Source organism: Zea mays, chromosome 2, assembly GCF_902167145.1.
Source record: "Zea mays cultivar B73 chromosome 2, Zm-B73-REFERENCE-NAM-5.0, whole genome shotgun sequence".
Classification (NCBI taxonomy): domain Eukaryota; kingdom Viridiplantae; phylum Streptophyta; class Magnoliopsida; order Poales; family Poaceae; genus Zea; species Zea mays.
The window spans coordinates 25826496-25839285 of NC_050097.1; the positions used below are offsets into that span (position 1 = coordinate 25826496).

General features: G+C 46.4%; 1 protein-coding gene across 1 annotated transcript; it reads left to right on the plus strand.

Annotated features, from left to right (window-relative positions):
* The first annotated feature begins 283 nt into the window (after positions 1-283).
* LOC100285545 (uncharacterized) lies at positions 284-1527 on the plus strand. Its single transcript, NM_001158436.2, has one exon. It carries the CDS (start codon positions 372-374, stop codon positions 1014-1016), a length of 645 nt encoding a protein of 214 aa, NP_001151908.2. The 5' UTR covers positions 284-371; the 3' UTR covers positions 1017-1527.
* Positions 1528-12790: the final 11263 nt, after the last annotated feature.

A 12790-nucleotide genomic window follows, 5' to 3' on the forward strand; every position in this document is an offset into this window, starting at 1 on the left:
TATGGTCGTCGTCGTGGATGCGCATATATACAATCGGCAAGCACAAGCAGCTTTAGTGTGTGTCAATGTGCAGGCACGGTGGCCACCGGAGAGCGATGCCGGAGGAGAGCCAGGGGAAAAAGACGCTTTTTTTCTTCTTCTTTTGCATCAAAAAGAAGCAGTGGATCCCCCACTATCTCGCTCGCGTTTGCATTGGCATTGGCCGCACGCAACAAAGAAGAAACCAACCTCCTTCAGTTCGTCTTCTTCTATAAAACGTCGCACGAGTTAGCGTGTGTCCGCCACACTACTGCGTGCTACTCCGGCTCTATATATATCACGATCACGAGACACGAGTCACTCGTCCGATCCGATCACACGCATCGCCGGCCATGGCCATGATGAGCGGCATGGACGGCGGCAGCAACGTCGTGAAGGTGGCCGCCGTGGTGGACGCGGAGAACCCTGCCGTGGGGCCGCCGCCGTGCGCGGTGGACTCCGACGACCTGTCGCAGCGCGCCAACTGGCTGCGCGCGGCGGTGCTTGGCGCCAACGACGGGCTGGTGTCGACGGCGTCGCTGATGCTGGGCGTGGGCGCCGTGAAGGCGGACGCTCGCGCCATGGTGATCTCCGGCTTCGCGGGCCTCCTGGCGGGCGCGTGCAGCATGGCCATCGGCGAGTTCGTGTCCGTGTGCTCCCAGCGCGACGTGGAGCTGGCGCGGCTGGACCGCGGCGGCGGCGACGACGAGAAGGCGGCGCTGCCCAGCCCCGTGCAGGCCGCCGCTGCGTCCGCGCTGGCTTTCTCCGTGGGCGCGCTGCTGCCCCTGCTGGCCGCCGGTTTCATCGCCGACTACAGGCTGCGGATTGGAGTGGTGGCGGCCGTGGCCACCGCCACGCTGGCCGCGTTCGGCTGCGTCGGCGCCGTGCTGGGGCGCGCACCCGTGGCGCGGTCGTGCGCGCGCGTCGTCGGCGGAGGCTGGGTCGCCATGGCCGTCACCTTCGGCCTCATGAGACTCTTCAAGGCCAGCGGTATATGAAGGATGGGAGAGGCGTGGCAGGGCGGGCCTCACGCTTCTGGTGTGTGTGACTGCTGCTCGGTCGGTGCTGCATGCTGCTAGCTCTGCTTCCATGCATGTGCCTCCTGTGCGTGCACCTCCTAGCTAAACCATGCATAATTAATAACATATATATACTTATTAGTATATTAGTAATTACCATGATAGATATATATGATGCACGCACACGCGTGTGCTAGCTAGCTACAAGCAGCTCGATGGCTCAATCCCCTTGCTAGTTTTGCATGCATCGACTATGCGGTCATGTGCTGCTGTTGTTGAACACCGATCGAAGCTTGTTACCATGCATGCAGATCAGCTAGGTTTTGAGCCAATTAACGTAATGCTTACCTTGTACTGGTCTAGCTATGCTAGCTACTCGATCTGATCAAGAGTGATCCATGTGCAAGACTAAGGCTTGCATGTGTTGTAAGCATTATACTTTAAAAAATATATGTACAACTAAGTCTAATATATAATTTATGAGTTTATCTATATGTCTTGCAAACTAAAAGTGGTGAGTTTGCCACTGGCTGGTGGTGAGTGAGTGCTGACAAAGATGAGATAGATGCGGATATTGCTGCATTCCCTGTCGTCTCGGCTGCTAGTTGGCTCCACACTCCATCCACTACTCGCGGATGCTGCATTCAGCATCGACAAAGGTAACCTTTTTGGACCTACAATCAATCATCATGCCGTGTGCACACAGGTATACTCGACGTTACAATATATACGTTGCTACAATTTGTATTTATATTTGAATATACACTACACGGTGGTTGATCTTTATCGGTCCTTATTAGGGACCGAAGATTGGTCGTTAAAGTTCTGGACCAACGATTGATCGTTAAATGCATATATAGCGACGGCCAGTGGGTCGGTAGAAGTATAGAATTTTAACAACCCACGGTTAGTTGCTATAGAGGTAGAAAAGGGACCGAGGGTGGGTCGCTATAGTCTATAGATGTACGTGTTGCAAGAAAAAGCAAGTGACACAAACTATTATTATTTATATATATATATATAAAATAATTTACAATTATGAAAAAATAATTAAAACAAATAACCATTCATTTAAACTAATAACAGGAGCAAAAACAATTACAAAAATAAAAAAATACTATGCTTTAACCGATGATAGAACTCGTAACCTATATGGCTCATAGTTTAACTACTTTACCACTACACTACATTTAATTTCATGAATATTTGCGCTTTTAGCAATTAACCGTATGTCGCTATAAATCAAGCGTCGTATAGAGATAGAGTATGTGTTCTATTGTCTAGATGAGTTTATAGTCAACAACCATGGTTTGAATTTTCATCTATACATAATTTTAGCTTTTTTACCATTTAAATATGGAAAAGCACAACGATCGTTTGGATGAGGTGAGCTATATCTACTTCACAAGTTTAGATAAGTTCTAGTTGTCCTTGGGAATGTTTTTGAGCACCTTAGAGGCTTTGGATTGAGAGATTTCAGAAAAGGTGAATTTGGAGTCGAGTTTGAGCCTAAACCAAGAATCTGAGTTGGAGACTTATAAAAATTCAAAAACTATGACTTAGACCTTATGGATAGTCTCTAAATAAGGTTGTCTAAGTCATAGTAAAGTTGTCAAAATTAGTCAAATTATATGGAAGAAGATATGCATAAAAGAGTTGAAGATCAGTTGTTCTGGGGCACGCCGGACCCTTCTTCCAGAGCGACTGCAAAAGGACTTCAGTGGCCTGGTGCACCAGATCAGTCCAGTGGTGCACCAGACCAATTTACCAAAGAGCACAGCAGGAAAGCAGTTGAGGCCTGGCGCACCGATGGCATGCAGACCTCTTTTCAAGAGAGGTCTACAGATGAAGCCCAAAGCCCTTGGCACACTAGACTAGTCTGGCGGTGCAACAAGCTTCAACACTCAACGATTAGCTCAACGGCTAGCTAACGTGACAGAACATGTGGTGGGGCCTGGTGGTGCACCAGATCGGTCTTGTGAGTCCATAGATGGTAGGGTCAGAGGCAATCCCGTTGATTGAGGTTACTGTTGAAGGCCCGGTGGTCCACCGGAGAAAAGAGCATATTTTGCAGATGTCTAGCAACAACTATTTGGGGGTTCCCTTCACTGCCGTAGCTCGAGGGCTAAAGGAACCCAAAGGCTTCCCTTCACCGTCATAGCCGCATCCTTCACTGATTTGCACGACAGATACATATTAACAAAGGCAGGGAAATCAGAAAGGAGAAAGCATGGAACAAGGATGGAAGCTAAAGGACAAAATGAATGGGGGTAAAGAAGACCCAATGTACTAGGAGAACTGCTTCCGGGTAGTCACCTTCTTCCGAGCCATCAAAGGGGGAGCATGCAGAAACGACGCCGCTCAAAGTGCCACCCTCGACACCGTCCCTTGAGTCAGAGGAAAGGAAGACACTCACCCCTAGCTCTGCGCAGGTGGGTTGGGAGGCCTTCTTCTCCTCCTTCGCTTGAATGTGAATTGAATGCTCCGCTAAGGTTTCCCCTCCTGGTTTGTCTTCCGCTTCCACTCCACCTTGACGACGGTGACCTCAGGAAGGGGCAGGAGGCACGACACTAAGGGCCAAATCCCCTATAAAGCGTGCATTAGAGGGAAAAGGAAAAGGAGAATAAGGAGAGAGACACACCAGGAAGAAGAAGCTCACCAGGGTGCTCACAACATCCTTGGAAAGGGGAGGGGGCAAGTCCTCGTGCATGAAGGACCTCGACGATAACATCGTAACGACCCTGACCCAGGCTTCGATCTCTAATAGAGCGAGCGGAGTAGGGGAATTGCGATCAGGGTCGTTGACCCTAGAGTATTGGTGCATCGATTTCTAGCGGGCCATCAGAAGCTGGATCCGGTGATGCATGAAGTTCGCACCAGCCGTGCGTCGGAGAGACCCTATTTATTTAGCGTCTTGACCGCCGTCAGTAGGTTTACTACTTTGATCTTGAGGCTCACCTCTCCACCATGCTGCCACTCACCCGAAGACACCGGCTCACGACCGGTAAATGGTGGGGCGCTCCTGGCCATGTTCCTTACATAAAACCACTTGCCTTCATACCAGATGAAGGAAGGTAGGGGGATCTTGAAGTATTTTGCTTTCCAACTAAAGCAAAGCTTAATGATGACCGAGTCAACGTACAGTTGATGGTCATGACCCGGGGACACCCGCACACTGAAGAAGTACTGCCACAGCCTCTAGTGGGGGTCGATCCCCATGAACACTTCACAAAGTGTGATGAAGCATGCTATGTGATGGACGGCGTTGGGACGGAGGTTCTAGATCTCTAGCTTATAGTAGTGGAGCCCACACACGAATGGATGAAGGGTAATCCAAACCCTTGCTCGTAGAAGGATGTGAGCACGATCACTTCATCTCCCAAGGATGAGGCACCTCGCTCTCAACTTCTAGCCTCCACCCCAAGACATCTTTTGGGGGGATGAACCCTTTCTTCTTTAGGCCATGAAGACGACTCTCACAGATCATGCAGGATGGGAACGACGCCATGCGAGCATAAAAGGGATGGGCACAAAGATGAGAGAAGACAAAGCAATCGAGAGGGTAACCCCGAGCACCCTCCTAGTCTACTTATGCGAAAGTGCAAGGGGCAAGGATGGCACCCAGAAGGTGGGGTCCACCACACAACAACAAGGGAGGATCCACCCTTTCAACCAAGGGTCGCCTTGGCAGTCGAGCGAAGGAAACTGTGTGACTTGAAGGATCCCGCTACCTAGGGCAGAGAACCAGAAGGACGCGCCACTGAGGTCGCACCAGTGACAGGCAGGGTGGTTAGCCAAACCAACACACCACCTAGGCGCGACACAGCAAACGGGTCGTTTCATGTCCCGTCAGACCGTCCGCGCCGAGCGAGGTCATGGTGGTCGCCCTGCTTTACCACGCCATTGCAGTAACTGCTAAACACCAATCAGGTAAAAACTGAAACCCATTCAAAAATCCCACGCAAAGCGAGGGGTGGGCTGAGCTAGCTCCCATTGAGCTGCAAGCTAGGTGACCGGCCAATAGGTCATTTTCTCACACCTACGTCCAAGGTCACACCTTACATTCACCTGCGAGAACCCGGCTGATGGGGTGTCCATGGAACCCCCTTTGATCGGCAAGGTCGATCGAAAGGCTTATACAGGATCAAATAATGAAGGACTTAATGAGATGCCCCCAGCGGGTCGAGCCCCCTAGTGGGACCACTCGCTGGGGCCACACCCGGAAAGGGGGTGGTCGGATCTCATTTGGATAACACATTTGTAGCTCGACGACCCCCGTTGCTCGTCAACTAGGTTGAAGGGGGGGTGGCACTCCTCTTAAAAGAGGGTTCAGAACACTCTCTTCGAGGGGGTGCGTATGCAAAAGAGATTAGCCAACATATGCGCTCGTGTGCCCTAGACTTTGGTCATGAGCAGGGGCAATTCAATAACATATGGACTCTACGCTTAGCGCGTGATGAACACCGCAAAAAGGGTCTAGCCCTCAAGCTGTAGAAGCAACCCAATGAACCCACGAGCAATTCACACAAATTACTTAGGGGCTACATCTAGAAGATGTGCTTGCACGCTCTATACTTTGGTCGTGAGCAGGGGTGAGGCACCTAGAGGGGGTGAATAGGTGATCCTGCGAAATTAACTCTAAACAACACAAACTTGGTTTATAATATGTGTTAGTTAAAACTAAAACCAAGTTAGGATGAGAAGAGAGAGAAGAAGGGAGAACTCTTCACTTGATTGCTCCTTTAAGATGAGTATTAAACTTAGGAGCAATAATAAAAGTGAGTAAAGAACTCGAGAAGACAGTAATCACAATAAGTAAATGAACAAGAGACAACTATTTTTACCGTGGTTCGACCAATGTCTACTCCACGTTGTGGTGACCTCCTTTGGTCAAGGGTTGCACTCAACCCCTCTCAAGTGATTCAAAGATCAAACTTGAGTGCCATAATAGTCTTCCTTAAATCAATATCTCGTTGTGAGGAATCTCTACAAATTGGAGTCTCTCATGCCTTACACAAATTATTAAAACCAAATGACTCCGGCACTCGTGATCGGAAAGATTGTGGCATTTGAGATGTCACAAAAGATGGGTCAAGGGGAGGCCACTTCATCGACACCATATGCTTTTGCATGTGATGAAAAGAAGAAAGGCAAAAAGAAGGCTCCTATCTCAAGTTCCTCAAGTGAAGAAGAATAGGAATATGAAGATGACGATGAAGAAGAAGATGATCAAGCCTCCACATCATCCTCCAAAGATGAGGAAACAGTCTGATGTGTCATAAAGGTAATGAACATGATTCACAAGATTAATCTAATGGGTGTTCCCCTGCAGGTCGAGGATCTTCTCTTTAATATTGACAGAAAAAACAAAGGAAGAGAGGATTCTTCACATGTGGGGAGAAGGGCTACTTTTAGGATAATTGCCCAAATACAACTGAACCCAAGAAGAGTAGGAGCAAAGGCAAGGCGCTCACAACGATCAAGACTTCATATGATGCTTCAAGTGAAGATGAACCTCCAAGGAGCCGCGACCATCGCTCTTCATCATGCTTTTCACGCTCTTCATCCAACAAATGCCTTATGGCAAGAGGTCACACAAGTATCCCATCCTCTAGTGATGATAGTAATATTGATGATGAAGATAAGACCTCCATAGATGAACTTGCACATGCTGTTAAATTTTTTGAGGATGTTTGCACTAAACAAAAAGCTCAATTAAAAGTGCTTAAATCTAAGTTTCTTAGCTCTCAAAATGATTATAAATGTTTGCTAGAAAAAATTGAAACTTTTGCAAATTTGAATTGTGAGCTAACTACTAAAAATTGATCAACTAGAGTTAAATGCCCCATACTCAACTACTGATGATAGTTTGATTAAAAAGAATGAAAAACTTAAGGCTAAGTTAGCTAGCTCTCAAGATGCTATTGAAAACTTTCTAGAGATGCTTCTACTAAGATTATTAAAAAGAATGCTTCTACTTCTTGCTTAGATATAATTTATGATTCTAACTCTTGCAATCAAGTTCTTGTTAAAAATGTTGTTATAGAAACTTGTTTGAATTAGATTGCATTAGAAAATGAATTGTTAAACGAAAAGGTGGCTCGCCTTGGTAAGGTCTTATACGATAAGAAAGGCAAAACCAAACAAACCCAACCTCCGTAGGATAACACCACTACGGGAGTGAACAAGCCTGTGAGGGTGAAATAGTGGTTTGCTGGCTATGTCATAAGGAAGGGCATAAGTCTTACCAATGCATGGAGAAGACCAGGGGAGATAAAAAGAAAAAGCCAACAAACAAGATCTCCAACACCTACATCAATGTGGTGAACGAAAAGGCGACTACACCATATTTAATAAAAAAGAAGAAGAATGGGAAGGTGATAGTCATCAAGGCCAACAAGCAAGCCAACAAGGGAAAGGGGCCTAAACGCATCTAGATGCCTAAGGAGATTATTTCAAACACGAAGAGCACCAAGAAGGTTTGGGTTCCATAAGGGAAGTGAGAAGTACGAAGGACTTCGAGGAATTTGGAGACTTGGCAAATTTGGATGTATATCATGGATGCATCATATCAGATCAAGACTACTGTCAATTGGATTAGTAAATATTTTGGACCCAAATTCCCCATGACTAAGGTAACTAGATTTATTGCAATTCCATGTTTTTTAGAGATGAGTATCTTCTTTCTTGTATCTAGTTTACCATTCATGCCTAGTAGTTGCTTTCAATTAATATTGTTTTTCAATTGATATTATTCATGTCTTTTCAATTAGATTTTTATTATCAATTGAATTGCATTCATGCTAGGTACACCGTATGCTAGGAATGCTCGGTTTAAATTCATACTTGTTGAGCAAACCTACATGATTTAAAATGTATAGTAAAGCACATCACATAGATTAATTTAAATTCCTAAATAAATGATACTATCGCTTGTTTCTAAAGTATTATCTTTCGATTAGTGTTATTTTGAACTATACATGCCAAAGTTCAAATTATAGATAATTTGCCCCTACTTGATCTCAAAAGTCATAGTGCATGTCCCCTACAAGTACTCAAAACTTGTATGCACATCTTTAGGGGGAGGTTACTCTATAATCTAAGTCTTTGAGACTAACAGTGCCTTTCAAGCCTACTATATGTGTAGTAGTTTCATTGAAGGAAAATAGAGTATCCGGAGAAAGACAATGTGCTTCCACTTCGAAGAGTTCATAAATCATCTTTCGATTGGTACCATTTACATGTCTTCTCCACTTTTGAATGGACTATGTATTTTCACATCTCCTGTCCCCCATGTTGCCATATATGCATATATTGTTAAATTTTTGATTTGGTATCACTATAAAATCAATTATCATGTATCTATGCATAGATTAAGGTGGAGTTAGTATATTCAATAGTGTCTTGTTTCCTCTCACATGAAATTCATATGCTTTTCCTAAGTGGAGAGTTTTTAAGCAGGGGTATGTCTTTTTCCTCAAAGGGGAGAATGCTTTTCCAAATGGGGAGAACTTTCTTAGGGGAGTAATCTTTTTAGGGGGTAAGGTTGTAATTTCTTTCTATATGCTTTATCATATCTTCTTTTTCCGTGTTTGATTCCAAAGGGGGGAATTTTGTGGACCAAAGCAAACCAAAGTTATCAAATATAAAAAACCACCAATTTTAAAAATTGTCCTTTCATTTGGTTCATAATCTTTCAAGTGGTTGCTTATGATTGGTTTCGGTTCTATGTAGGAAGTGTGTGGATTATGGAGTTAGGGGGAGGCTCAAGTCCACAATCACACATTGGGGACTAGTTGAATATGCAAGAACATGCTTAGATTCTAAATGGCCCCATATCTGTCAATCTGGTATCTCATACATCTTGCCTATGCACATGCATCCATAGCAAGTAGATTGCATATTTCATTTTTTTATTTAATATTTGCTTGCTTTGGTTGTATTCTCATCAATCACCAAAAAGGGGGAGATTGTAAGGAAAATTGACCCAGTCCATTTGACAAAGTGATTTTGGTGTTTGATGAACAACAAAACCGGTGGACTAATGTGTTACAAAAGTTTGTGTTGTATAGTTCACAGGATGCGAAGTGGATTGGATTGAGGCTTTGAGGATGCAACACCTCAAAATAAGACTTGAAAGACTCTAAGAAGACATACAAATATTCAGCATAAGTCCAAGACATAAGACCAAAAGAGCCCAAGCAAGGAAGATTGAAGGATAGGAAGATGGGCTGAATCTGGGTGCACCGGACCGGGTGACTGTGCACTGGACTGAGGCACCGGACCGGTTTTCCAAGAAGTTGCTCTCATGTTTTTGGCGAGCTGGGGCATAGGACCGGGTGAGTGCACACTGGACCGGTCCCAACAGTCAGCAACGGCTAATCAACCAACAACTAGATGACGTGGCGCGCACTGGACCATGCGGGTGGCACACTGGACCGCCATTGTAGTTGTCAACAACCAACGGCTAGCTGACGTAGAGGCACTGGATCGGTCTAGTGCAGCGCAGACTGGCACGAATCCTCCAACAACTATTTTTGAGTGGGGGCTCTATATATACCCCTTTGGCCGGCCATTTGAAGGTGTGTAGAGCTTAAGAAGTTTGCCCAAGTGTAGAGACACATCTCCAATAACTCAAACACACAAGTGTTTAATAGAATCACTCGATGATTATTGTAGGTGCCATGCGAAGTGCTTAGGTTAGTTAGACTGTATTAGCATTTACTCTAGGTTTGTTCCTAGTTGTGTGAGTGAGGTTAGAACAACCCACAAATCCCTCGACTCTTGCGCGAGTCGTTGTAATATTGTACCGAGTGGGGCGACGTCTTGCGAGACCACACCAACCACGATTGTGGTGTGCCCGTAACCGTGTACTAGAGGGAACGCAACCCGCGGTATTTTGGCCAGAAGCTCGATAGTGAAGAAGCCAGGGAGTGTCCGAGAGGAGCCAGAAGTGGAGCACCACTAGCGCGTGGAGAAGGCCTGCGACTCTCTACAGAGTTACCTGTCTGTTGTGCTTGGCCCTCGTGTGGGCTACCCTTTGTATAGGGGCACCAATGAGGATTAGTCAGAACCTTGCATGGTTCTGGATACCTCGGTAAAAATACAGGCGCATCCACGGGAGTTTGTATTTTCTACCTTTGCTCTTTAGCTTCCGCATTTACATTAAGTACTTAAGTTCCAATCTCTCTATTCCTAGTTTAGAATATTTAGGATTGGAACTTAGGTTGCATAACTCTTTTGTGGTGGAGATAGCAACACTAGAACAAAACCTAGTTTGCATATTCTTGTTTAGTTATTTGCATAGGTTTTGCTTAGGAGATTTATTTGTGGCCTAGATTAGCAAGATTTTTAGAAATCCTAATTCACCCCCTCTTAGGCATATGTGTTCCTTTCAGCAGTGTCGCCGAGGTGTCCGCCATGAGAGCCATCTGAATGGCCCCTCGGTAGCACCCCGCCACACCTTGGAAGTCGGCCTTCACGACGATGATGCCATGGGGGCCAGGCAATTTGAGCATCATGTACGAGTAATGCAAGACGACCATTAATTTGGCTAGCCCTGGTCTCCCAAGGATGATGTTGTAGGCACAGTTGAACTGGGCCACCTCGAAGCACAGGAACTCGATGCGGTAGTTATCGGACGTACTAAAGGTTACCGACATGCAGACATGGCCCAAGGGATACTCTTCTTCAATGCCTTTGGATCTTGGCTAGTAGTTATCGGACACCCCCTTCTTCGGGGGCCCGGATCTTGGCTGATAGATGAGGTCATGGGCCCACTCGTCGGTGGTGATGTAGATGTCGACATCGCGAAAGAGTTGCTCGGAGGTCATCAGAGCTTTTTGAAGGACAACTGATACGAAGATATTGCAGCCATTCATGGGCCGACCGACGTGGTCCTAGGATGTTCGTCGAGGTAGCAACGGAGTTCGCTCAGCCTACAGCTCCCCGCACTGGTGCGTCGTGGTCCCGATCATACCCCTCTTGGCACCTTAGCTCTTCTTCTTGCCATCGGGCATGCGACACCACGATGTTGCTTCACACATCACGACGATTGTTGAGTTGGTGGTGCATGTTATCCTCCGGATGAGTCAGTGGAAGAAGATGAATTGCCGCCCGAGTGAGGATCTGTCGGTAACTGAAAGGGAATTAGGCTTACACCTATTTCCTAAATGATTTTGGTGGTTGAATTGCCCAACACAAATAATTGGACTAACTAGTTTGCTCTAGTCTATAAGTTATACAGGTGCCAAAGGTTCACACTTAGCCAATAAAAAGACCAAGAAATGGGTTCAACCAAAAGAGCAAGGGATAACCGAAGGCTCCCCTGGTCTGGCGCACCGGACTGTCCGGTGTGCCACCGGACAGTGTCCGGTGCACCAGGGAACTCGACGACCAACTTCGCACCTTCGGGAATTTTCAGAGGCGCTTCGCTATAATTCACCGGATTGTCCGGTGCTCCAGGGGAGAGCGGCTCTGAACTCGCTAGCTTCGGGAATCTGCTCCGCTATAATTCACCGGACATGTCCGGTGCACACCGGACTGTCCGGTGAGCCAGCGGAGCAACGACTACTTCGCGCCAACGGTCGTCTGTGTGGCGGAACTGCCCGAATTATTCCAACTTAAGTGCCTAAGTCCCGCCTTAGAGGCTAGACCACACTTAAATGGGAATAACCCGTCAATCCCTCGGATCTAGTCCGACACGGCCACTGATAGGATCAAGTACCACAATTTCACTCGATGGTGGGTCACAGAGCAAATACAATAAAGCATAAAACCATGCATGAAGAGTATTAAATTATTACATCATCATCGGAGTTTTGCAAAAGTAGTCATCATTGTTCGAAGTGCAGCGGAATAAAACTAACGGTAATTAAACAGAGAGATGGGGAAGCCTGTCCCATCACTTCTCATGCTCCTCCTCAGCCGAGGCGGGGTCCCACTCGACAGTCCAACCCGGTGGCAAGATGGACGGCCAAGTCACTCCAGCAACCATGTCCTCCAGGGAACCTGTAAAATTATGCCACAAGCAAGGCTGAGTATACTAATACTCAGCTAGACTTACCCGGTGTGAGGAGTCTACTCCTCTACCTCTAGACATGCAGCTGTTTGGCTGTGGGGTTTGGTTGCCAAAAGCACTAGCTGAATTTCTAAGTCAAGTTTTAACTTTGCCAATTTAAGTGTGACTCTCTTAAGGCTAAATATGTACTATCTACTCATACATAGTAGCAAACATTTTTAGCAATCAACATCTTGTATCATCTCAGCACAATTCCACTTATTACTCAATGTAGCAGCATGGATCAAGCAGTCTCATTAGCTGCGAGAAGCAGACGATTCGAATCGAGTTTTTATCCTTGCAAGGTAAACCTAAACACACGACATGCAGGGGCACTCTGTCCCCACACACATCAACCGTCCCCATCGATTCCCCGTCAGCAGATCAGGGCTCACCGCCTTGGCGTACAATGCCTCACTGACCCCGACTGCCGTCGTGCAGTGACCGCACTTGTGCCCACCATAACCGGAATGGGAGACCACGTCTCAGGTCGCGTGAGGGGCAAAGTCTACTGCCAGGTTCAATCAGGTACTAGGTTTACCGATTTACCATATTTCTCAGTATGTGTTTAGTACGTTCAAACACTTGACTCACGGTACCACACCTTAATCCTTATTCAAATTTTTATCCCGTGAACAACCAATCCCCATGGATTGTTGCCCACAAACCAACATCAGTACGATATGAAAGTGGT